Raw genomic sequence first — 25,704 nt, 5'->3', positions numbered from 1 at the left:
GCTCTGTACGCTCCCGCAGAGCGCTGCCGTGGTCCAGCGGTGTAGTTACCGCCGTGATTTCTGGGTTCACATCCGCCCCCATCACTTTCTAGCTGTGTGACCTCGGGTAGGACCCTTTACCTCTCTGGACCTCGGTTTCGTTGTCAAGTATGAAAAGCATAATTGCATGTATCCCATGAGGCTCTTGTGTGATTTCCATGAAATAATGCAGGAGAGGAGCCTGTGCATGGGGAGTGATGACATGACCAGGTGGAGGTTTTCTCCTCATTTCCTTCAGGACTGCAGGCCACCCCATCCTGGGTGGGGCCGGGCAGGATTCGTGGGTCCCTCCTGTCTCCTTGTCCGATGCTGACCCCTAGTGATGAGAACCAGAAGTAGCATAGCTGCCAGGTTTGTCTTGGGTGGAGGCTGGGGCTTCCCACCAGTGGGGTCTGCGGTGCTGGTGGCTCTGCTGCCACCTGCAGCCCAGGCAGAAGCCTTTCAAGTTGCAGGCATGGGAAGGAGGTGCGGGCTGAGGCAAGGACCCCGTTCTCCCAGGTCTGCCCTGTGGGTGGACAGATGTGACTTCCTGGCCCTGGAGTAGTGACCTCAAGCATCCAAGGGGATTCCAGGGGCCATCAGGAGCCAGACCGCCCTGCTTCCACTCCTCCATGCCCGGACTGCTCAGCCTGTTTCCATTCTGGCCAGTGAAGCTCAGGTTCTTGCCTCCTCCTCCCGGCAGGCATCAGACCCTTCTGCGAAGTGTGAGTAGTTAGGGTGAATGTGCGTGCAGCTCAGGGTGACGGATTTGTTGTGACAAATAAAAAAAGGGGCTCAGAGGCAAAGGAAAGGGGTTTTCCTAAGAGCTGTAACAGCCCCAGTGTTGCTGGGGTATCTACCTGACTGAGGTCCCCTCTTGCCCACCATCTGCAAAATTTCACCACTTGGAGACCTTCAGGGCTGCTGGCTCCAGGCAGTGTTGTCAGCTCCTCCGACTGCCAGGGCAAGATCAGAGGGAGGGCACCTTCCCACATGTGTGCCTTATGGCCTTGGGCTGCAAGCAACAGAAAGCAGCTCTGGCTAGTTTAAGCGCACAGGCGTGCATTGGAGGAAGTCAGGGGCCCACAGGCGTAGGGGGAAGGTGAAGAGTCAAAGCCAGGGCAGCCGCAGAGGAAGCAGGATCCCATACTGAACAGTCTGCTCAGTGCCCCCCCGCTGGGGAGGGGACATTTCCTGATGACTCCTGGCCAAACCAGGCATCACCACTGCTCACAGAGCAAATTCACCTCTGTGGCCACATTGGCCCAGCCGGGTCCACCCTATGGAGTGTATGTCTATCTATTTTTAATATATTGTTTTATTGAGAGATAATTCACATATTATAAAATTCATCCTCTGGAGATGCACAGTTCACTGGTTTTTAGTATCTTCACAAAGTTCTGTGACCGTCACCACTCTTTCCACAAGTTCATTACCCCAAAAAGAAGCCCGGACCACTAGCAGCCACTCCGATGGGGCACACGTGCTTGTCGTGTCTGTTTTACACATGCAGAAACGGGCGTGGGCTTCAGGAGGCTCGCCCAGAGCTGCCCAGCGACTTGAGAGGCAGAGCTGGGGATTGGCCGGTCCCCGAGCTCCAGGAGGTGACCCTTCACCTTCAAAGCCTTGGAAAGGACAATCAAGTGCTGACCTGAAGGAGACACCTCCCCTGACCAGCCATCACTCATCCCTAAAGCAGGAGACAGAGTTGCCGGCCCCTGACGTCACGGGCTGCCCGCAGGAGCTGGCTTCATGCTGGACCCTGATGGACCCTGGAATCCCCTTGGATGCTTGAGGCCACTACTCCAGGGCCTAGTGTTCAGTCAACGCTGCTTCTCCCAAACAGGAAACGGTTCCTACGTTTACCAGAAACTCTGGAAACGGGGGTCCTCGCCCTCTGCACCGTTGCCATTCGGGGCCAGATAAGTCTGCCTTGAGACCATGCCGTGCGCTCTAAGATGCGTAAGATGTGGCCGCCACCCCAGGAGGCCAGGAGCACCACCCAGTCATGAGAACCAGAGTCTCCAGGCATTTCCCAGTGTTCCCTGGGGGGGATGCGCCCCCTTCAAAAACCAGCCTTCCGTAAAGCAGGACATTTCTCAAGAATCGAGCGAGGGACCCCCTGGTCTCCGTCCGTCTGTCTGTGCCCTGGCCATTCAGTTCTAACGCATTCCTGGTTTGCGTCCCCCTCTCTGGCTTCGTGAGCTTTGACAGGGGCCTTAACTCTTCTGAGCCTCGGTCGCCATGTCTGCGAGACTGTCCTGGGACAGTTGTGACGTGAGGTGATGGCCCTCGGGGCAGGCATGCCGTGGATGCTCAGTAAACGTTAGCCGTAGCTTCCCGGTGTCCAGTACTTCGGTCCATCCTGTCCTCAGGCCACGCCAGGACCTCCGTTTCCTCATCTGTGAAGAGGTAGCCGCCACAGGCCCAGGTGGGGGTCAGGCACAGGGAGGGCGAGTGAGAGGCAGGGTCACGCAGCAGGGGTACAGCAGCGATGGCCCAGGTCTCGGCTCCTTTTCTGACAGCCCTGCTCTGGGTTGGCCCTGGTCCTGCCCTCTCTCTGAGGACACCGGCCACACGAGCACCACCTTCCGGTCTTGGACCACTGCCGTCTTGTACAGCAGGTGGCCCTCGCCCACAGCCAACTCCTAGCACTGGGCCTGATCCAGGACCGCCGGCCACCGCACGTGAGGTCAGGGCCTGCCCGAGCCCGCCGTTCCCACGCACCCCTCCCCCGCCCCCCGGCCTCATAGCTTCCACTCCGTCTCTGGGGCCTGCGGTGTGGTGGTGGTGTGGAGCCGGAGTTTGCCTCGTCGGTTCTGGCTGCCACCAGCAGCCCCCAGGTCTGTGAAAGCACCGGAAGAGGGTAGTCGAGTCAACTTGTTGTCAGGCAAAGTCTGTGCAGCTAGAGTTCACTGGAGCATGAACCTTCTTTCGGAAGATTCCTGCCCCCCACCCCACCCGCTTTGGCCCAAAGAGACATTCCCTAGACAGGCAAGAATCCCCTGAAAAGCAGGTGAAGGGTTGTGGCTAACAGCGCTCACAGCATCCCTCGGGGCCTGGCGCCCTCTCTAACATGGAAACCCAGGCCGGCTTCCAGATCAGCAGACCCTCCAGGCAGTTAGGGGCCTTCGTCAGCCTGACCACAGGGTAGGTGAGGGCGGGGCCCTGCCCTACTCTCGTGCCTCCGGGATCTTAGGGAAGACATAAATAATCCTGTCACCTTGGCATCTACTTGTTGAACATGACGATAGACCAGTCTCTTGAGCCTTTGTGTGAATTATTCCACGTCTAATTCCTCCTAACAAAAGTAGAGACTGTTTCATAAGAGCAGTGACTTACATTTATGGAGTATTTTTTACCATGAGGCAAGTGCTCTCCATAGCAACCGTTTATCCCCATCAGACAGGTGAGGGCCTGAAGGCACAGGGATGTGAGGGGCTTCTCTTGGGACCCCCCGCTAGGAAGCGGCAGAGCTTGGATCAAATCCACGCCCTCTGAGCCCAGATTCAGAAGCTCTGTGCCATGCCACCTCATTGCACAACTCCAGGGGGCGCTACTCGCATAGACATGATCCCTCCCAGTTTCCCCATCTTACCAGTGAGGACCCTGAAGCTCAGAGTGGTGGAGAAACTTACAAGGTCACATAGCATTTAAACAGTAAACGCGGAGTATGAACCTAGTTCTGTCTGACTTCAGTCACGTGGAGGTATTTGAGCCGCGTCCCAGTTCCCGGGAGCTCCATGGCCTGGGTTCAGAGCGCTCAGGATGGGGTGGAGGCACAGAGAGGAGAACAGGGCATCAGGAGTCAGAGCTCAAGGATCGCTCCCAGCATCCTCCTGCGTTTATTGGAAGAGCGATTAGTCGGAAACGCTGTGTGAAATGGCCACAGAGAGGTGGTTCGATGCAGCACCCAGGGCGGATGTGGGTTTTAAATCAAGACTCCGTGTCTTCGCTATAGTGGGCAGTTTGGGAGCGGTTCCTGTGCTTCAGAACCCACAGGTAAACCTCTCCATCCTGCAGGACTGACCGCAGGGGCCCTTCCGATTCTCAGGCAGCAATGATGTTGAGCTGCCTGCCGAGTTAGCAGGTACCACTCCCAGGCTCCGACGGAGGTGAGGCTCTACCTAGGTGAAGAAGGCATAGTGACAGAAGAGTGACCCCGTCCAGGCCTCTTCCTGTGCTGCCATAAAGGGCGGCTTATTTCTGGGAGGCGGCTTGGACCTCCCTGTGCTTCCCATGCAGGTGGCTGGGGATGTTTGCAAGAAGGTCAGAGCAGAGGGTTAATTATCACGTGATGGCAGACCCGTCTGAGTACTCATTTCTCCCCCGAGTCCATCTTCTGGGCAGCCAGGATGGATTGAGCAGTGGGGCAGCTGCCCGAGTAGAGTAGCGCCAGGATGGAGGGCCAGGGCACACGTGCCCTGCAAGCAGAGTGAGATGTGGTGGTCCATGAAACATGAGTCTTCATGGTACTGGGGCTGCTGCAAGCGTATGGCAGCTCGAAGACATACCCAGCCTTGCTCCTTCCTTCAGCAGAGGGATTGTTCCGTGGTTCCGGTGATGATGAATTAACAGAGCTGGTCTCCTGGGCCATCAGCCCCGACACAACAGAGGTCCTGCCTCCATTGATTCTGCTGGTTTTTACCAAGTGCTTCACTGGATGTGCCCAGCTCCAAGCCAAGTGGTAGGGATTTTGTGGTGGCCAGACCTGCCCCATCATCTGCCTTGTGGACTCAGAGTCTGCATCACTGATGCTGGTTGTTTTCTTGTCTCAGAGGAGCGTGGGCTCACAGTCAGACACCCGGCTTGGGGCCCAACTTGGTTGTTATAACTGCTGCGCAGTCTTAGAGAAGCCACTCGACCTTTCCTCCGTCAAGAATAGATAATTCCACACTCCCTACTTGAAACCCAGGGCTGTTGCACAGAGCACATAAAGGCTTTCTAAGTCAGGGAGGAGATTATTACCTGGCTTGGGGGTGGAGCTAACACCCTCTGCCTATAAATAAATTTAATAGGTTTATATTCCCCAGAAGCTGGCAGTAGAAAGAGAGTGATTTCATAGACTCTTGGGGTTTCTGAGCTGGAGAAAACCCTAAAGATCACTTGGTCCAGGCTTTTCATTGTACAGATGGGGAAACTGAGGCTCAGAGAAGGCAGAGACTGATCTAAAATAACATAGCTAGTCTATGTGATGAGGATGTATCAGGCTTTAGGCCAGGGAATGTCCATTCATTGGCTAGAATCTCTTTCTCAAGAACCACTGCTCTGCCAGGAAGAACCTTGGGCCTTGAGCAAGGTATGGAAATTTCTGAAGCTAGGAGAGATGCGAGGAGGTTTTCATTTTATCCATGTTTATATTAGAGGCAAAGCCAGCACGCACATGGCTCTGCCATCTGTAGTGAACCCCTAGGGCATCAGATTCACAATCTCAGTGGGAGACCCCTGGACCAGTCCTTCTGTCCCCTCTCTGCTTGGCGTGAGCCTGGAGAGCCAGTTAGGAAGTAGAAATTGACCATGATGAAAAGAATGTGCATTAATACGTATCTAATATGTGCCCTTTTTCTCTCCCAAGATAATTTGAAATTACTTCTAATAAAACCCCACATATCCTCGGGGGAGATAACCCAAAGCTAAGCGAGATATCAGTCGCCAGGCAGAGAAAAGAAGAGCTGACCATCCCGCCCACCCTAATTCAGCCCCACACTTGTCCCTAGGCTGCCTCGTGTCCCACGCATCCTCATCACGTGATCAGTCCTGAGCGCCAGGTCGGGATTTGCCCTGTCCCCAGCCTGCATTGCATAGCACCTTGCGAAGGGGAGATCACAGGATGAGTTGGGGAGGAATTAAGGTGATGGGAGCCAGAACACCATTTTCTTACAATCTCCTGCAAATTCCAGCTAGTCCTTGGAGAACCCAAAAGGATGGGTGATTCGTGTGTGGTCGGCCCCCCTTTCTCTCCACATTGCTGGATTTTCTTTGTGTTGTCAGGAAGTAAGGGGTAACCCCAAAGTGGGCCCCCTCAGGTGAGGCTTGCAGGGCAAGTCCTTGACCTACCGACTGGCACAGAGCCTGAGTCACCCTGGTCTGGGCGTTAGTTGACGGGTTTCTCATGATGGCGGGCGATGGCCAAGCCACAGGCCACGTGGTCCCCTTGATGATGTCATCCTCCTCCTGTCTCCTGGCTCTCTCTCCAGGCCAAGCAGTCCTTAGCTACGCTGACCAAGGACGTCCCCAAGCGGCATTCACTCGCCATGCCGGGTGAGACCGTGCTCAACGGCAACCAGGAGTGGGTGGTGCAGGCGGACCTCCCGCTGACCGCAGCCATCCGGCAGAGCCAGCAGACTCTCTACCACTCACACCCTCCCCACCCCGCAGACCGGCAAGGTGAGTCCTGACCCAGCCCAGCCCTGCCACAGCTGTTGGGGGGCTGCTTCAGAGGCATCTGACCCAGTGGCCAAGGCAGCCTCTTCTTTCGCACTATAGCTCCTTAGCGGGGTGTGGGGCAGAGGCCGTGGGCTCGTGGAACTGAAGTCTAAGAGGTGGGCCTCAGGCATAGCTGGATCTGGAGGTTCAGACAGTACCTGAGTCTGTCTGATTGTTTCTCTGTGTCTCTCAGCTCTGCCTGCCTCCTCTTTAATTTGTTTTCCTCATCTTTAATTTGTTTTTTTTTCCATGAGACAGCAAAATAGTTGCCAACAGTTCCAGGCTTTTAAGGCCCTTACAGCTCAAAAGTCTTGAGAAGGAGACACTATGTCTTTCTCTCTGTCATAGCAAATCCCAAAGAAGGATTCTGATAGGCCAGCCAGAGTCTCATGCCCACCCCTGGACCAATCACAGTGTCTGGGGAGTGGATACACTGATTCTCCAGCCTGGGTCACATGGGCCTCCTTTGGCAGGGGTGAAAGCGGAGGTCCTTGATTGACAGTTCCATGCAATCACAGGATGTATGAGAGGGCCAGAAATAAATATCACAGGTGTTTGCTCCAGGCACTGAGGGGAAATAAGGGCCTAGCCTCTGGGAAGCATCTGCACCCACTGGCCACGGTACAAGCCCCAAACCCCTTTGCACATCTGCAGTCCACCTGGCTCCATTCTCTGTCCCTCCTGTGAGTGGCTGCCTTTCTGTGACAGGTGCAGGTTAGGGAAAGACAGCTGGCCTTTGAAGCCCCAAAGTCCTACCATCACCAAACTGAGAACTCAAGTTTTGACTCCATAGCCCCTCCCCTGCTGAGCCCACATGGCCCTTGGCAGCAAGCACTGCCTTTCTCAGTAATACAGCCTTACTGCTCACATGCTGCCCGCACATAGTAGGCCTTCAGTCAGTCTTGTTGAGCAAAGTGCTTGCTGCCCCCACCCAGTGCCAGCACCTGCAGACAGAATTACAGTCTGCCAGGTGACTTGGGTGGGCTTCTTGGTGTGCCTTCCAAGCTGAGCCTTTCATTCTGTGACTAACAATTGAGCACCTACTATCTGCCAGGCACTCTGAGCTCTGGGGTTCGACACGGATAAGACACCAAGCGTGCCTGCCCCCACGGAGCTGACATTGGAGATGTGGAGACAAACAACAGACACATAACTAAGCTGGCTGGCACACTGAATGATGACAGATCGTAATTAGCACAGGGAGGAAAATCAGCAGAAAACAGGTGCTTTGATGGAAAAAAAGGCAGTAAGGAGAGCCAATAATTGGGGGAAGCCCTCTCTCGGGATAAGCTGAGACCTGAAGGCTGAGAATGTGCCAGTGGGCAGCAGGACAAGCCTGAGGCGGGGGGGAGATGGCGCATGGCCGGTGTGACACAAGCCGAGGCTGGTGGAGGGGGCAGGGCTGTATTCCTTCTGGGCGTCGGAGGCCAGGAGGAGCATGCGTGTTTACCCCCAGGTGGCCAGTTTGAAAGGTGGAGGCAGGGAGGCCTGCTGGGAGGCTGCCTAGGTCTTCCGGGCAAGAAGCAGTGGTGGCTTGGGCTCAGGTAGTGGCGGCGAGGCTGGACAGGAGTGGATGGGTTCGGGGCTGTGTTTAGAGGCGCTGCTAGTGGTTGGGTGTGAGGTGTAGCTAGTGGTGGCCGCTAGGCTTCTGGCCTGGGAAGCTGGTGCTGTACCAGGTTTGGGAGGTGGGAGCATTGAGGCCCCTGGGCATGCCTGCCTTTTCCTGTCCTTCACCTGGCTTAGGACGGGGCCTAACTGGATCCAGAGGCTCTGGGAGATTCTTCCCTCCGCTGCCCTTTGGTGACGTGTGGGGCTGTGGATAGAGGACCCGAATGCTGAGCAAGTGTCCTCTCTACGCCTCAGCGTTCTCATGTGTATAACGGGGGCCTCGGGTGGAATCACCTGCATGGCAGTAAAGGCGAGGACGTTCTCTCCACCCCTCACTTAACCAGCTGTCTCTGCTTTCCAGCAGTCAGGGTGAGCCCCTGCCACTCCCGGCAGCCCTCTATCATCTCCGACGCTTCAGCTGCGGAAGGCGACCGGTCATCCACGCCGAGTGACATCAACTCCCCTCGTCACCGGACGCACTCCCTCTGCAACGTAAGGCCAGCAGCAGCAGGGCCTGGGCCCTGGGCCCTGCCCGCAAACCGCCGGGGCGGGTGGAGGGGTGAAGACGTACCCGCTGTTTCCTCTCGTCCACCCAGGGAGCACTCTGGCGAAGGCATTTCCTGGTCTGTTCTTTCCTTTTGCAAGAAGAGATGGATGTGGGGAGAGAAAGGAAGGAGGCCCATTTGCTCCTTGTGTCCGGGAGGGCAAGGAAAATCCTGAGGAAGGCGGGCCGGGGACGGCCGTGGGGTCTGTGCAGCCCGGGTTCCCTCTGGTGGGCTGTGTCTGGAACCGTGGGCTCCTCCCAGACGTTCCCCCCAGAGCTCGGGGCCTCACCAGCACGCTTCATCCCCGCTCTAGGGCCAGCTCTCAGGCCTTCATCCAGGAATGAGCCGGATTTTTTTTTTTGAGCTTCCGGGAGCTTTGATGCGTATTACCTCTGGAGAGGCATTCATGAGTGTGTTCTAAGTTTGCTTTGCTTATTTAATCAAACGTGTTTTGATTGCATACTGGACGCCAGCCATGGAGAGGCACGTGGCACGAGTCACCTCACTCCATGACTAGTAGGGCAGGCAGACAGGCTGCCAAGGAGTGAGGGAGTGAACGAAGGTGGGTCCTGCGTCCGAGGACAGGAGGACGCCATGTCTAGACTCTAACATGAAACGCTGGGGTCGGGTTGTGAGGGCCGCTCTCTGTTTTTGTCCCTTCATGGGATCGATGATACAGAGGGTTCCCGGACTATGTCCCAAAAACAGCCGCAGTAGGGTCAGTCTTCAAATGCATGGAGAGGCTTTCTCAAAAACTCAGTGAATGTCACTTTTATTAACCAGTGAGATAGATAATAAAAAAAAAGAAATGAGGTGAATATAGCAGGAAGGAAAAAAAAAATAACCGTCATTTGCCGATGACGATTATCTACTTGTAAAACTCGAGAGAATAACCTTGAAAAGCCATTAGGACTAATAATAAACTAGTGCATAATGGTACTGGTTGAAAATCAATTTATAAAAATCTGTAACTTTTCTAGATACAAGGAATCATAATGGAAACTTTTTTTTTTTTAATCTACAATAACAATAAAAAGCATTTATAGAAATGGCTGAGAATAAACTTAAAGTGACATTTCCGCAGTCCGGTGAGGTGGGCAGCGGGATTGCTGGCCGGGGCTGTATTCAGCCCACACCAGGGCAGGGAGAAGGTCGCTCGCAGGCCTGGGGCCCCGCCCGGGGCTGGGGTTCTTTTGTAACCGGGGCCTTTATAAAAGGAAGCAATGTGTTCTTCTCTTGTCCCAAGAAGAACAAAGGCTGCCTTGACTGATAGGACCGAGGCCATTAGAGGGGCTCCTGACATCTATTCTCCGGTTCCGAGGGGCCACTGTTAACTTAAACCTACAGCCAGCAGTGCCCTTCAGCCTTACAGCACAGGCCAGGCACCCTGTCGTATCCGTGCACGCCCCAAGAGAGAATACCTTCCCAAGGGCCATACCTTTTGGTCTTCTCGTGACGGGTCCAAGGGGGCTCAGCCAAGACGCTGCTGGAAAACCCATTCTGCAGAAAGCATTCTCTAAAGGCCTCTGGCATTTCATTTGGCACAGGCCCAGCCTTTTGCCCAACTTGGCCTTGGCACATACCCACTACTACAGGCAGTGTGTCCGACCCATTTATTTCCAAGCTCGCCTTAGATAAGACCCTGCTGCCACCGGTTCTTTGATAAGCCAGTTGTCTGGGTACAGGCATTTCAGTAGGCACTGGCCTCCTCTTCCCCATAAATTTGGCAAAGATGGCCCCGTCCAGAGTAAACCTGTTTTAGCTGCCCGCCACTGAGTTCTGTTTGCAAACCCTGAGATGGGACTAAAGACTAAACTACCATTTGTTCCATCCCTGCCCTACCTAAACCACCTTCATCCCGTATCTCAACAGATGTGCACACAGGTAAGCCAGGAAGAGCCTGAAAATAGCTCCAGGTAACCAACCCTCTGTTCTCAGGCATTTGGCCTGCCACCAGCAAGAACAGCCCAGTCTGGACTAAGGACCCCTCCATCCTCTCGTTTTCTGGCCACTTAGTTAGAGCAGAGAGGTCTCAGCACAGAGAGGATGGAGAAAGTTGATGGACGTTGACTCAAGTGAGAGAGATTTTGTTTTGTCCTGGACACTTTGCCTGCAATTCTGGAAAAGAACACCAGGAGTCTCCCTCGTAATGTTTTCTGTGATCTAAATGATCTGTTTGCCCCCAGGCGGGGCAGACTGATTCTGGGATGTAGTAAAGGCTCCCTCCCACAAGAGGGAGCGCTGGGCCAGGAGGAAACAGACTGTCCCAGGTTTGAGCTGTGGCTCTGCTTTTAATTAGGTCTGTAATGTTAGACTATCTGGAGCCGGTGTGCCTGTAAATCGGGCTAATAAGCCCTGCTACCCCTCCACAAAATAAGAGAGTGATTGTGTTGTTCGCAAGAGAAGTTAGAGGCCTCATATTCTCCCAAGTCCTCCTGTCCCGAAATTATTTTACTGCTTTTTTTCCTATAAAACTATATCTCTTTCTGTAAAGTACCAAGTATAACCAACCTCCACTTTTAACATGATGGACCAATTGGGACAAGAACTTAGAAGCCTTTGAGTGACTGATTTACTGGTCAGAGGGTGTTGGGGGCCAAGAAGCCAGAGCAGGCAGGAGAGCACCCCAGGCTCTCTGGCCAGGACCCTGGATCCAGACAGCATCTTGATGAGCCCCAAGCCCTCCCCACTGAGCCATCCAGGAGTGTCTGCCTCAGCGGTAGGGATGGATTCTCCACTGTGGAGGCAGGGTAGTCCCTAAGGGATGGCCTCCTTTCACAGAAGGCCCCGTGCCCCATGGGTCACCTGCTCTCAGATGTCACGTGTCTCCGCTGTGTCATCTTTCTCTTCTCCTTTGGCTACAGGGCGACAGTCCCGGCCCGGTCCAGAAGAACCTGCACAACCCCATTGTACAGGTAGGTGTGCCTTCGCGGGTGCTTGGGCCCTCCCCTCACCCCACCTGACAGTGACTTCATCCCATGTTCCCCGGGGCCCTTGGCATCCCCGCTCCACACCTGGGCACCCAAGGCAGAGAGGAGTTAAGGCACCACGTGAGTCACATGCGGGTTGGTGCCTGAACCCAAGTTCAGCACCTGAGTCACCCCTTCCACAGCCTCTTCCAGATCTGTCAACCTACTAAGTGCATCACACATCCTCCATCCTGCTGCCCTGGTAACATCTTCTGGCAGCCCAAGGCTGGTGACCCAAGCCATGAGCTCACTGGGCTCCTCGTTGCAGGAAACTTACTGATTTTTAACATTTCAGTATTCTGTCATCAGCGTGAGAAAGGGGGAAACATGAATCTGAAGGTCATGAGGGGGTCTCTGAGATCAGCTTTTTCGTCCTGGGGTTCCCACATGCTGGTCTATGCAGCCGTTAGTTCATCTGTGTCAGAGTCCCCCAGGGAAGCTTTTCAAATGCAGATTCCCGGGCCCTTCACCCTGGAGATTCTGATCCACCAGGTGTGGGGTGGGTCTTGAATTCAGGAAGTGTGTTTTGGGAACCATTAGTCTAGTCGAACCCCTACCTTTTTGACGGAGAATGGCACCCCATGTCATATAAAGCACTTGACGGTTTGCAGAGCTCCACAGCAGACAACACCCTCCGATCCCCAGTTATCCCATAATCAAGACGAGAACCAGCCCCAGCCTGCCCACTCTACCGTGGCCAGTCCTGCTTCCTGTCCAGGGCCTTCAGGCCCAGCGTCCTTGCTCTTGGCCGACAAAGCTCAGGCTTCCTCCTCGTTCTCTGGGCTTTCCCAGGCCCCCTTTCCACTGGGACTCTTTCAGAGGGAACCTGTCCACCTGCTGCAATGCCCCTGCAGACAGGACCTGTTGCCTGCCGTGGCCGAGTGCTTGGACACGCTCCTGCTAGCCCTCAAGAGGCACTTGAAGGTTGTGGGCAACTAGTTTAAAATGATAACGGCACAAACGGCAGCAGCGAACGGTTACGGAATGCTTGTACGCAACAGGCATCGTTCTCAGCATTTTTATACTCACTTGCGTGACATCCTCATGACAGTCTGGGATTGGTCCCACGGTTGTCTCCGAGAGGTTCCCTGACTGGCCCGCGTTCCCTCATCCTGTGCGGGGCGGACCCTGGCGTTCCTAACCACTGGTGGCCCTTGTCCCTCCCCCACCGGCCGTCCCCTCCCCTCCCTACCACCGTCTTCGGCCGCCAGCTCAGTTTGGCTTTGTTCTTCTCCCTTCCACCTCCGCCACTTGGCCCCGACTCCTCAGTCACTAGAGGATCTTGAAGACCAAAAACGGAAAAAGAAGAAAGAGAAGATGGGATTCGGCTCCATCTCCCGCGTCTTCGCCAGAGGGAAGCAGCGGAAGTCCCTCGACCCCGGCCTCTTTGATGGTACCGCCCCTGATTATTACATAGAGGAGGACGCGGACTGGTGATGCCCGCCTCCCTGGGCCTGCTGCCCCGCAGGCGTGTCTGCGTGCGGACGTGCGTGTGCGCGAGTGTGCGAGCGAGTGTGGGGTGCGCGTGGGCGTGGGTGCTGGGCGCGGCCGGGCGCAAACACACGTGTGACCCCTTCCCCGTGCGTCGCCACCTCTGTAATTGATGTACATACTACAAACGTGTGTGAATATGTCAACTCTCTGTCGTCTTTGGAGCGATACAGTTGTGTTGTTAATCTAGGTTTGTTTCGTTTTTGTTTTCCTTCAATGTCTTTTTTTTTTTTTTATTTTGTTCGGTTCGTTGCTGTTTTCCCACACACACCCCCCCCTTTTCCTTCCCCTCCTCCTCTTTTTTATGAAACTTGAAACTCTTGAAGGATCATGTATTTTGTAACAACAAACTATCAGCACTCTGTGTTTGTAAATGTCCTCGCCCAAACTGTTACTTGGAGCCCCTCCCGAGGATGTGGTCTGTGCCTTTTTGGATGTCTCCCCTCTAAAACCCCGTCAGCCACGGACCACAGGAACGCAGTGGGACCAGACCCTGTTCTCGGGGCACGCCCAAGTCACTTGAACCACAAAACCACCATCGTGGTCAGGGTAAGGTCCTCTCTCCGCAAAGTCTCGGAAGCCCGGCCAAGGGTCTGGGCCGGGTGTGTTGAAGTCGAACGGGCTCTTTTTAACGGCCTGCCAGTTTTTAAATTGCGTTGCCGTTTCTTTCTTTATGGAAAACAAGAAAATTGTTCCATTTAATTTATTTGCACAAATGCAGAAGACTTATTCTATCTAAATTATTACATAAATATTGGAATGTATATTTTTCCATGGGGCGGGCGGGAGGCGGGTGTTTCTGTTGACTTGTCTGTTCTGCTCTCACGCTGCTGCCAAACTGTGCAAGGTCAAGTTTAGGGTGGCCGGAACCCAGGGACCATGGGATGTCGAAGCTTGCTTTTTTCCGTTCTCTCTTCTCTCGCCCCATTCTTCCGCCCCTGCATGGAGGTGCGCCCCACCTTTCTTCCCACCCATAGCTCTCTCCAGGCCTTTCTATATGCATTTATTTATCAGAAATACAGAACCCGACCTCAGTGAGCAGAGTGCTGTAAGGGTCACCTCTCTTGGGTCTGTCTTTTGAGTGGGCTTGAATACCAGGGAAGACAGCCAACCGCATGACCCCAGGGACCCTCAGCCTGAGCGGTTCCTCGGGGGTCCTGGACTGGCAGATGTTCCTCCCTGCAGCTGTGTCTTTCTCATCCTTGGTTTATTCTGCACATTGGCCAGGCAGGTCTCACTGGGGGAGGCTCTCGCCTCAAGGGGAGGGCTGTTGGGGACACAGCATCAGGCACCAGAGCCTCTGCCCTCCCCATTCTGGTTGGTTCCTCCAGCCACACTTAGCAGAATCTCTCGGGATCCCTCAGGCCCTGTCCTCCACCCACTCACCCCAGGAGAGAGGGCTGGCAGGAACATCTGCCTGTTTGAGGATCAGCGTTGGTCCTAACGAGGCCTCACCAGCAAAAGAACCATGTTCATTAAACGCTGGGTGTTGGAGAACACGGGAGCTAACAGCCGCGGCCTCCCAAGGCCTAAAACTAGCTTTTCCTTTTCTTTCGGCCTGTGAATCCCTCCCTTTGCTCCCCCTTAACTGCTAATACAGCTCAATTCACACACATCCTAAACACAGTAGTTACGCTGTCTGCTAACAGTAACATTTTCCGCTCGTAAAAAGAAACAAGATTTTAAAATGCTGAAGCATCAAAGAAACAAGATTTTAAAATGCTGAAGCGTCTCTATCACAACGAATAGGATATTTTATCCGAAGTCTCAAAAATGAACAGAAAAGCCCTAGCTGGCTGCTCCCTTTCCTTCTGACCTGCCGGGGGGTGCGAAGGAGCAGGCCACACACCTGCAAAGGCTCTTTCTGGCTAAGCCGTTTATCCAAGAGACTGGAGCTGGCATCTTTCTTGACAGAGAGAGATTTTAGAAAACACACTCCCCTCCCCCCGCCATGAATTTTTCTTTCTCTTGATTGATTTTTATTGTTTTCCCTTTACTTATGAGAAAGTAAGATTGCAACCACCCACTCCTGGTAATGATTCAGTAGCTCCTTTTCATTTCAGTTTTTGTAAATTAGGAGATAATTCTGAGAGTTACTAAGGATGATTTATTTAAGAGAACTACGTCAAATAGCGAATGAGTTATGGGTAACATTAGATGAAAATAACCTTTCCCGTGGGAAAGGTTTCTCGAAGGCATGGATGCAAATACAAAATATTAAAAAAAAAAAAATCTAAATAAAGCTTATTTTAAAATATTATCGAATGCTATGTTATTTGATTGCTTCTATCTTGCTCCGGGTGGGAGGCCAAGCCCCCGTGCCCTGCTCCTTGGAATTCCAGGGCTGGGTCCTGAGGGGGTGGCGGGAGGGGCCGAGGAAAGCTGGCTGGATTCTGGGCCCGTGGAGGGGCTGAGGCTGGAGTGATCTCCCAGAAACATCTCGCTTGGCCGCCCTTACTATCGGCTTCCAGGGCTGCCCGTGGTCGTAATGCAGCCGCTCCGAGCCTGGCACCCTGGCCTCGTGTTCTCTGGCTCAGCGCCCCGGTCAGCTTTCATCGGCTTCCTTCTCCCCCCAGCGTGCCTTCCAAGGCCCTGCGGTGGGGCGAGTTTGGGGCATGTTACTTCCTGCAGACCTCAGTGGGCCTCTGCAGTGTCCCAACTTCCCACCTTCCCTGGGGACCGAAAGGAGCTTAAGAGAGAAATGAAGGGAGACGCAGGGCTTCCCTCGTGAAGCCAGAGTGAGCCAGGCTTTTCTGAGCCCCGCCGAGGTCCCCTAGACACAAAGCTCAGGCCCAAGAAGAGGCCACTGGATACCCCAGTCCCTCATTACAGCCAGTGCCCTCAACCTCTATCTCCCAACCCAGAAACAAAGCCTCTCCAGCAATGAGACTGACGAAAGACTGGTCTTTTAACTCCCCTATCATTTCTGCTGGAAGAAGGCTCAAAGCTGTGTCATACAGAGACCATGCCGAGAAGTTATAGAGCTCAGGACTGCGAGGAACTTAGAGGTGTCTACCCCAGCAGTTCTCAACCTGGCCGCACAGTAGAGTCCCCTGCAGAGCTTTCAGAAAATGGTCAGAAGCCAGGCCATGCCCTCGAATCAGTGTCGTTAAACCTTCTCTGATGATCCCAAGGTGAAGCTGGACTTATTGACCACTGAGCAAGTGGCCCAAACATGCCACTACTCCCCTCTCCCTGGCCTCACGTAGAAATCACCAATCACTTAAAGAATGCTTCTTGCCCAGCCCAGAGTGGCCTCTGAGTTCTTGACGTTACAAAGCCTTAGACAGCCACTGCCAGTCAGTCGGAGTTGGCATATAAGGAGAAAGCCATCCCCAAACTAACCCAACCCCCGACACTGGACAGGTGGGGGATCTTTGTCCCAAATCGGAGGGACTTGGCCAAGATCCTAGCTCTTGCCCCTGTAATCCTGTGACCTTCTCAAGGGCCAGGCCACACTTTATTCAGATCTTTGTCACTCTGCTCAAAAGCCACACTACCTCCTTTGTTAATCTTCTCTAAGACCTTGCCCCAGTGGTCCAACCTCAAGTGGCATCTGCTAGGAACTGGAGGAGGGGTTCCCGGGGATCCAGGGCCAGTGTGCACTGCTCAGGCTGTGTCCTGCATTACTCTGTAAGGCACTACTGCGTGGGCGCCCCGAGTTATGCAGTGCACGACCCACGTGGCTGTGCTCAGTGGCCCTTCTGTGCACTCTCCCACTGAGCTGTCAGGCTCCAACAGGTGCAACCTAATAATAGTAATAATAATAATTAACATCTATTAAACGCTTCCCATCGGCCAGAGTCCATGCTGTGCCCTTGACATGTATTAACTCGGTTACCCCTCCCACAGCCTACGTTATCGGGAAAACTGAGGCTAAGTATGTCGTCCAAGGTCTAGGAGCCTAGTAATCAGCAGAGCCGGGCTCCAGACCGAGGGGTTCTGGTGTCCTGAAGTGCAGCACCATCCAAGCGGCGAGGGGCGGGGGCCGAGCAAGTGGACGTCTACGTGCTCAGGCCTGACTTGAACCTGACCCTAGTCCTCCCTTCAGCACAGCCTAGCACATCCTTGCTTGTGTGACTGAGTCTATTCCCATCAGCCTTTTACCCCCAGACTCAGAAATCCCACCCCAAAGAGGAGGTGGCGGGGAGGACAGAGCAGAACATGGGCTGTCGCCAGGCACAGGCTCTCCATTCCAAGCACGGCCGTCGCTTGCTGTACCGTGCACCCCACCCCTGCTGAACCAGAGCTGCCATGTCCTGAGGGATAGCTCCGCCCCTACACGAAATGCCAGGTCCCCTCCTGCCACAGGATGAGCCCAGGACCCAGGAGCCGCCCCACACCAGAGCCCCAGTCATGCTGGGCAGCTGCAATTGTGCTCCGGGGAAATCCAGGCGCAGTGGGGTGCCACGTATGGGGCATCGGCCCTTCGACGATACGAGTTTAAAAATACCTATGGGCCCTCGCACCCCAAACCTGCATTTTCCCTAACATCTCACCCCCAGCCCATCTGCTTTGAACAAACAACTCAAGCCTTTTCAACTCGAACCCCCCTCAGTGGGACAAAGCATGCCGTGGCCCTTCTCCCCTCGGCTCACCCTGCCACCTGTTCCCACTTCCTGGTGGAAAAGAACCTGGTGGTAATAATCAAGAGGATGCATATCATTAATTTCATCTTATAGAAGGATAGTTTTGTAATTTTCTGCAATAAGAGAATGCCCTATAAACTTAAAAATAACTTAAGAGTGTGATCTTGACCGTATGTTAGAAGTTGTTTAAATACCAAAGTCATAGCACATCACCCACGAAGTGTCTCTGTACAGGCAGATCGAGGGTACGAAACGTGGAGGCAGATGAGGCACGGATAATTCAAACATAAGCCACCACTGCCTGGAACCTGAAGGCCCAGTTACTGAAAAATATGCAGATACGGAACCCTGCCCTCTAGGAGGCCATGCTCACGATCCCTGACAAACCGGACCCACGAGAGAAAGATCTCAAGAGGACTGATCTTTAGAAGCAAGAATAGCAGCAAGTGAAAACCTTGACCTATTCCTCCTGAAATAGCAGGACCTCAATCACCTAGCACGTTCCCGGGGGAGCCTTGTGACATGGCCAGGCTATGTGCAGCAACTGTGTTTCTGAATCAGTCCCTGGAAAACACTGGCTGACTGCTCGTTTGTGTTTCTGAGTTTCAAGTTTTGGAAGTCTCTGATTGTTTTCTTAATGGGTTACCAGTAAGTAGCAGTTATTTGCACCAAAATAACAGAAGCTAGAAAATTGCATGCCATGCTGTCTGGAGGACCGTGCAGCCCCTGTTGGGCCGGGCTAGGCCCAGATAATCACTTCGGCTCTGGCCTTACATCCTGCTTTAAGCAAGTTGTTTATCCCGTGAGCCTCAGTGTCCTCATCTTTGAAATCGGTATAACAACCGCCCACCCCACCCCCGATAGGCTCAGACATGAAAAAGCTGAATGTCTTTTGGAGTCTGGAAAGACCTAGGCCATCCAGTCTGTGTTCCCTGTCATTTGAGTGGTTTTAAGTTCAACCAGAGGGAGAGGAAAAGTGTAAGCAGCTTGACAAACATCTTTAGCCAGAAGGTGAATAGATCAAAATTTGTTCCCAGGGGGGAAATCAGGGCATAAAGCTGACATCGGCCTGACATAGGGTTGATGGCAGCCGTTGAACGTGGTGTTCCTCCAGCTGTGTCCAGCTTCAGTTCCATTGTTGCTTTGGGAGAAAACCAGGCTTCTCCGCCCTAGAACAGGGAGGGTTTGAGGCATTTTCCCCTCGAGTCTACCATTTCTGACAGCATTCTGTCTTTCTGAAGCCCAGTAGAAACATACTCTCTGCTGTGCCTAGCGCAGGCAAATTTAGACCAAGAAAAACAATTAGGCTGCCCAGGGCCGGGTTCTTGAGACAGAAGCCCCCAGGGATCACCCTGGGTTGGCACATTTATAAGGAGACGTGTGTCAGAGCCCAGAGCTGGCCTGGTCTGGCAACAAGGCATGCCTCAAAGTCTGCAGATATTCACTCATATAATCCTTCCAACAACCCTCCAAGATAAATACTGTTATCATCCCCATTTATAGACGAATAAACCGAGGCACAGAGAAGTGAAGTTCTTGCCCAGAGTCACACGACCAGGAAGAGGCAGAACTGGGATTCAGCGCCAGCTATCTGGCTCCCAAGTTCATTTGCAGTAAGTGTGCTACGCAGTCTCTATCAGCCACAGGCCCCCACGCTCTCCCACAGGGACAGCTGGTCAACAGGAAGCTTTAGAGAACTTGAGAAAGCCTCACCAGCCAAGGCCTGTGCAGGCTAGCCCTTTGGGGCTCAGTCTCTCCACCCCAGAGAGGAAGAAATGGGAATAAGCAGAAGTTTGCAAACTGTGTTCCATGGAACCCTTGGGGTTCCTCAGAGGTCCATTAGGACAACCCAACCTCCGGTCACTGACTGGTACTGGCTGCAGCCTGCTAGGAACCAGGCCACACAGGTGAGCCGGAGAAGCTTCATCTGTATCTGCAGCCGCTCCCCAGCGCTAGCATCACCGCCCCAGCTCCACCTCAGATCATCAGGCATTAGTCTCTTAAGAGCACCCGTCCCTGGTACCAAAAAGGATGGGGACCGCTGCCTTAAGCGATGAAAAAATTAAAAGGCCGGGTTCCAGTCCCACCTTCAGCCAAAAGCTCTTCTCTTATCTGGTGGACACCGGACCTTCATGCAAGGGTCCATCAGGAGGGCCCCATGATAGGAAAAAAAAAAAAAAAGAGCCAGAGGGAAAGAAAATGAGAGGTTTGAGAACCACACGTAGCTTAGTGGTTGTCCAACCTGACCAAGCCTTGAGTTTTAATGATACAGATTCTCAGGCTCCGTCTCCTACCTACTGAGTCAGAAGGTCTGGGGCTGAGGCCCTGGGAGCTGAGTGTCTGTTGAGCGAGCTCCCCACGTGGGCTCAGCTGCAAGAGTTTCTGCAAGGCCGAGCGAGGGCAGCATCCCGCCTGCGGGTTTTAGCACAGACGCGCCTTTGGGAAGCTTCCCAAGGCACCTTCATAAGGTAGATGGAGGCCACCCTCCTAGGGCAGCTCCAGGGTCCCCCAGTGAGGGAGGAACCACGTCGAGCAAGACCCCAGGGTGCCCCCAAGGCAGCCAGCAGCCAGGGGCCTTTCTGGGCCTCTTGAGCAGAACAAAGGGAACTGACACGGTATGAGCATCTGCTGCTCCCTGGAAACCTGCAGTGGTACCCCTGTTAGAGTCACAGAGAGGTTCCCCAATTTTCTTAGAGGACATAGCTGGGAAGTAGCAGGGGCAGGAGTCAAAATGGGGAAAGCCTAAGTTCTGAATGTGATGTCCACCGTCTCAGACTGCGCCCGACTTGTGGCTGACCGAGATCTCTGCTGAGCACTGGGGAGGTTGCTGGCCTTGGCCTGGGGCCAATGGTGGCCCATGGACACCAGGTGATGCATCCTTAATTGAGAGCAAGTTTGCACAAGTCATGATCTGGGGGGGGCTGTTGGTGGGGAGCTGCTGCCGAGGGGCACAGCAGGGCTCTGCACAGACCCTGCTCCTAGACTCTGTAGGGCACCCGGCCCTTGCCACCCCAGAAGCCCACCGCCTTCAGCATAGTACATCCTGGCTCTGGACTCCCAGTGCCTAGCTGGTCCAAAGACTCACTGAGTGACCATGGGCACATCCGTCTCCCTCTCTGGGCTTCAGGCTCCCTCTAAAACGGATCGGGACATTGGTTAACCCACCTGTGGAGTCTTACGAGTCCCCAGGCCACCTCCCCTGTCACAATTGCTGCCCTTCAGCCCAAAGCTGTGATTTCGTTTGAACAAAGGGTCTGCAGTGTCAAGCAGTGTGAAATCCATGCGTTAGGTCATCTCTCAGCACCTCCCCACTACCCCCAAGGGCCTCCAGGATGAGAGGAGGCAGGGGCCACCTTAGGCTGCCTCCTGCACGCCCCCCTACATTATGGAAAAGTCAATCTGCATGAGCACCCCCAGACTTCCCCGCTCACCTCTTCTCTCCATCAGAGAGAGGGAGTTCAGGCCCCCTTCCTTCTCAATCTTGGCAGAACAGGAAAGCGGGGGCTGCTCACAGCGCCCCCGCCCCCCAGCTTCTGAAAGCCTGCAAGTCAAGGTCCAGAAACCCAGGAGGCCATGCACGTTCCCTGGATGAATCATAGCGAGACTCGGCTGAGCAATGCCCCTCCCAGGTCACAGCTCTCTACAGTTTATAATGCTTCTTCACAGCAGACTCGGGTCAAGGTTAAGAGTGTAGATTCTGCACAGACTCTCTGGGCTCGAACCTCAGTCATGATATTTGCTAGCTGGTAACCTTAGGCAAGTCGCTTAACCGGGCCGAGCCTCAGTTTCCCCACCTGTACACTAGGGACAATGAGAGACTGTTAGAGTGTGGCTGGGAGGATGAAACAAGTTACTGCATATAAAAGGCTTAGCTCAGGTAGCAATAAATGTCAGCCACGATGACGATGACGATGATACCATAACAATGACGACGGCGATCTCATTTCAGCTTCTCAGGAGCCCCGTGAGACAGGCAGAACAGGGCCCTTTGTACAGATGCAGAGGCTGAGGCCCAGGTAAGTTCGGCAGCTCGCCCAAGCTGCCAGGGCCAGCCCAGGTATAGGACAGAGGAAGCAAGAGCTTTAGTGCTAAGAGGATGCTCAGTGGCCTCTGCCCCACTCCCCTCATACTGCAGGGAGATGCTTGCCCACAGCCACACGGGGCACTGGTGGCCGAGCTGGTACTCAACCCGAGGCTCCTGACTTGGGCTAGTGTTCCCAGGCTGCCACAGACCACAAGATTCGGCTGGAAAAAAAAATCCCCGAGTCAACAAGTTTTGGAAACAATGCGTAGTGTGTCTAACCCTTAGAGAGCGACACGTCCCATGAGTTTTTCAAAGCTCTGGCAAGTTCTGCAGCGAAGAAAAACATTTGACTCTTTTCCATCCCATGTTTCCCAAACTGGACCGACCACAGAGCTACGCCTTTCTATCCAGTTCCATGGAGCACCCTCTGAGAGACGTTGGGATGGGTACCTTCCTCGGCCTGCTTTATTCTGTGCTTGGAGGTTCTAAGTCAGTGGTTCTTCGGATATCACTAAGCATGCCACATCTCTGACGTCATGTAGGCATGCAAAGTCCCTGTGGCTCATGTGGGGTTTCTGTGTGCTTTGTGCAGTGAGGTGAGCCAGATATAAGTCCAGGTGGAGTCTGGACCTGTCTCTATGTGCGCACCCCCTTTCCTCAGAAAGAACCCGAGTCGGTGTGTAGCATCTGCAGAAGGCGGAAGGGCCCCGGCTGGTTGGCAAGGAACTGCCAATCCCAGGGTGTTCATTTTGCTGCTGTCCCAGGTCCCAGGTGCAGACAGAGGGGCTGAGCCCATTGCCCACACCATCCTTACAAGGCCTGTGGGCCCACCTGTCCTGTCACCTCACCAGCTCTGAGCTGCCTAATTGCTTCCCTGGGACAGGCCGGCGAGGTTGGAATCACATCCAAATTGGCTCCAGGCCTGCACAGTGCCAGCATCCTTCCTTGTTAGGAGGCCAGTGTCTCTAGGGGTGGCATGGCATCTGTGGTCAAGGGCACGTGGGCCAGGGAGGGAGAAGGCCACCTCTGACAGCTGTCACTGCGGGGACCAGAGCTGTGGTGACAGGGGAGGAGGCTCTCTGCAAGCCAGAGGGAATCTGACGGCCATCTACAAACCGACTGCAGCTCAGGTGTGTGAACCATCCCAAGCTTTCTTAGTCTTTTCCTATATGTGCAAGAAACACAAACTCATTTAGTGACAGCAGCCTGAACCTAGCAAAATTAAAAAGAAAAAGAAAAAAAAAAACAAGCAATACAGGGAGGGGTATCAAGGAAAGACCCGGGCTTTGGACCCCGATCTTCGGGTTTGATCACTTAGCTGTGTGACCCTAAGCGAGCCCCTTTGAACCTCCGTTTCTGCCTCTGTAAAATGGTGATAAAATCACCTGTGTCCCAGGGCTGCTGCAAAGGTAAAGCAATGATGGATAGACGTGCCAGGCACATCGCAGCTGCTTGCTCAGGCTGCAGGAGACTCCCACGAGAGGAAGTGTGGGCCAGGGAGACAGAATACAGACCGTGGGGCCCGGCCGTGCCCTGTGTACTCCGCCGATGGGCACTCTGAGTCCCACTCTCCCAGCTGTAAAATGGGTCTCTGGAAACCTGGTGTCCACCTCCCAGGGGAGGACCCAGTGTGCTCCCACCCGTGAATCACAGCGCACGAGGCAAGCATCCGCCGTCAGGACCGTGAGCCAGCTGGAATGAGTTTCACGCGCTGCTGTTTCAGATCCGCTCTAACGACCCCGCAGCACAGAGCCCTGTGGGTGACGGCGGCCGAGACCCTCCTCCGCGAGCACTCCTAAGAGCCAGCACTGTGCTGGGCACGTGCAAGCTTCGTTCTCACCGCGTCTCAAACCCAGAGGCCTCAGGCCAGGCGGTGAAGTGGGTGCTGCGGGGCGGATAAGGGGAGCGCCCCCTGCTGGGCTCCGGTATTTCCAGAATGCCTATTTTTTTTTTTTTCAAGAGAAGCTAAAAATGTCATGTCATCCGCCCCAATTCTTTAAGATAGGCAACTCGTTTTTTTTTTTAATTTAGAGAAAGTAAATTCCATGCCCCAGTCTGTGTCCAGGCCACCGGCTCCACGGCCTGCAGTCTGATTCTGTGGGCCCGTCCAGCCCTGGCAGGCCTTGCCTTTCCACCAATCAGAGTCCTGCCTGGCCACAGGCACCCATCTCAATTCGGTACATGTCCTCTGTCACCAGAGTCCCTCCTGGATAGCCAGCCGGGCATTAGGGGGACCACACTCAGTCCTGAACCCAGAGCAGTGGTATCAGGGCTCAGGGTGTCTGGGGAGCAGCCTTGGAACTCTGGAGTCAGCCCAAGAATCCCGACCCCACCCAGTCCCAGGAGGCCCCTACAGCCAGGGCTGCAGCAAGACCAGGGCTCAGCCCGCCTGCAGCCTGAGAGCCCAGCCAAGTGACTCAACTATTCCTCGTGGACTTGGCCAGGCTCCGTGGGACTCAAAACTTGAAAGGGTGGGCAGTGGGGTGCTGATGGGCCTGACAAAAGCGTGACTCCATACTCTCCCAGAAATTCCAGGAGGGTGTACAGTCATCAGTGCGGAGACAGCAGGCACCTGCAGGCCCAGGGATATGAAGAGGGTGTCAGGTAGCGGGCTGAGGACAAAGACTGGCTTCTAGGGAAAAGAGAAGAGTGATCCAAGCTGGGAGGATAGAGTGCAATAAAACTGACTGACGTGCACCGAGTGCTTACTGTGCCAGGCACGTGTAGGAACTTTGCGTACACTCATTAAGTCATTCGACAAACACTGGCTGACCACTTCTTATGTGCTAAGTTGAGGGCTAAGGGCTGAGGATACAGACACAAGCAATAAGATGACATAAATAAATTATCCTAATACAGTCCTCACCAAAATTACATGAAATGCGTATTATTGTCTCAGTCTTACAGATGGGAAAACTGAGGCTCAGAAAGGTGACATAAATAGTCCAAGGAGATGTAGTCAATGTTAGAACAGGGATAAGAATTGGAGTCCAACAGGCTATTGCGCTACACCACGTTCCAGGCAGATAGGAATGAAGCTGATAAAAATTAGAATAGGTCTTAGTTGTCTCATTTCCAAAATTCTTGTCTTTGAGGGAGGCAGAGGAGGGGTGTCACAAAAGGGGGTCATTTGAAAGGGGAGAGAAGGCTTATTTTACCAGATTGGTGTAAACTTCCTAGGATATTTGGTCCGCGTTCAGGCTCCACTAAACATACTAATGGGTTCAAGATAGGCATTGGTGGCAGTGAGCAAAGGATGACCGTCAGCCCCAGCTGCTGACACCACCGCGTACTATGTTTCGGGATACACAACTGCAAAAGCCAAGACTAGTACAAGTTTCCTCCTTGACCTTTCTTATAAGAATGCCCCCGCCATGGGCCTCACCAAAGCTCTCTTCGTTTTGAAGGAAATTAAGTAAATGCTGCTCATAAACATCTTTGCTGTTCTTAAATTGGCCTCTGTGCAAAAAAAAAAGAAGTCACTCACCGCTGGTGTAGGAAATTTCCAGGAGGCAGCTGGGAGGCATTTTGAGGGAGGTGGGAGGTTGGACAGTTTGCATTAATGGTTCAGTGTGTTCTCGGAGAAGGCATCGCCTCCAATGCCTCGCCACGAGCCAGAGGTCCATGGATCTGACTTGGTGGTTGTCCCCAGGACCCAGTGAGCAAATGGGCAGGGTCTTATGCCCATCACAGTGACCACAGTCCATGCAGGGTGTGGAAGTAGGCTGAGCTGAGCCAGAAGGAACTTGAGGTGTCTTGAGGCCCACAGGGGAGCTAGGTGGGTCGGAGCAGGGAAGAGCTGAGACCACTAACGCAGGGGGGAGCCAGGCTACAGCAGGGGCCCAGACCCCACAGAGATCCCTGGCTCCCGGCTCTGCCTCCAGGGGCTGTGCAGCCGCAGACGTGCATGTCTCTGCGTGGGCGTGTGCAGAACTGTTTTCCTGCCACAGCCGCTGCTTAAAGATCCCCTCTAGCTTCTCGCTCCCCCACCGGTGGAGAGGTCGGCCGGGGAAGAGGGGCAGATGTGGGGATGC

The 25,704-nt window shown here is 54.0% G+C and overlaps 1 protein-coding gene across 3 annotated transcripts in view; it reads left to right on the top strand.

Moving 5' to 3' along the window:
• The window catches only part of LOC120585789 (kazrin), a 102,060-nt gene extending 88,770 nt beyond the window's left edge, over positions 1-13,290 (top strand). For 2 of the 3 annotated variants that reach the window (XM_039842158.1, XM_039842160.1), the window contains exons 5-8: positions 6,216-6,405; positions 8,414-8,544; positions 11,462-11,512; positions 12,836-13,290. In XM_039842158.1, coding sequence (XP_039698092.1) covers positions 6,216-6,405; positions 8,414-8,544; positions 11,462-11,512; positions 12,836-13,003 — 540 coding nt within the window. In that variant the 3' untranslated portion in view covers positions 13,004-13,290. The remainder of the gene's footprint in view (positions 1-6,215; positions 6,406-8,413; positions 8,545-11,461; positions 11,513-12,835) is intronic. The other variant, XM_039842159.1, reaches the window with a different exon arrangement.
• The last annotated feature ends 12,414 nt before the right edge of the window (positions 13,291-25,704 follow it).

Source organism: Pteropus medius, unplaced genomic scaffold (assembly GCF_902729225.1).
Source record: "Pteropus medius unplaced genomic scaffold, Ma_sr-lr_union100, whole genome shotgun sequence".
Lineage (NCBI taxonomy): Eukaryota > Metazoa > Chordata > Mammalia > Chiroptera > Pteropodidae > Pteropus > Pteropus medius.
This window is presented reverse-complemented; position numbering and strand designations above follow the sequence as displayed.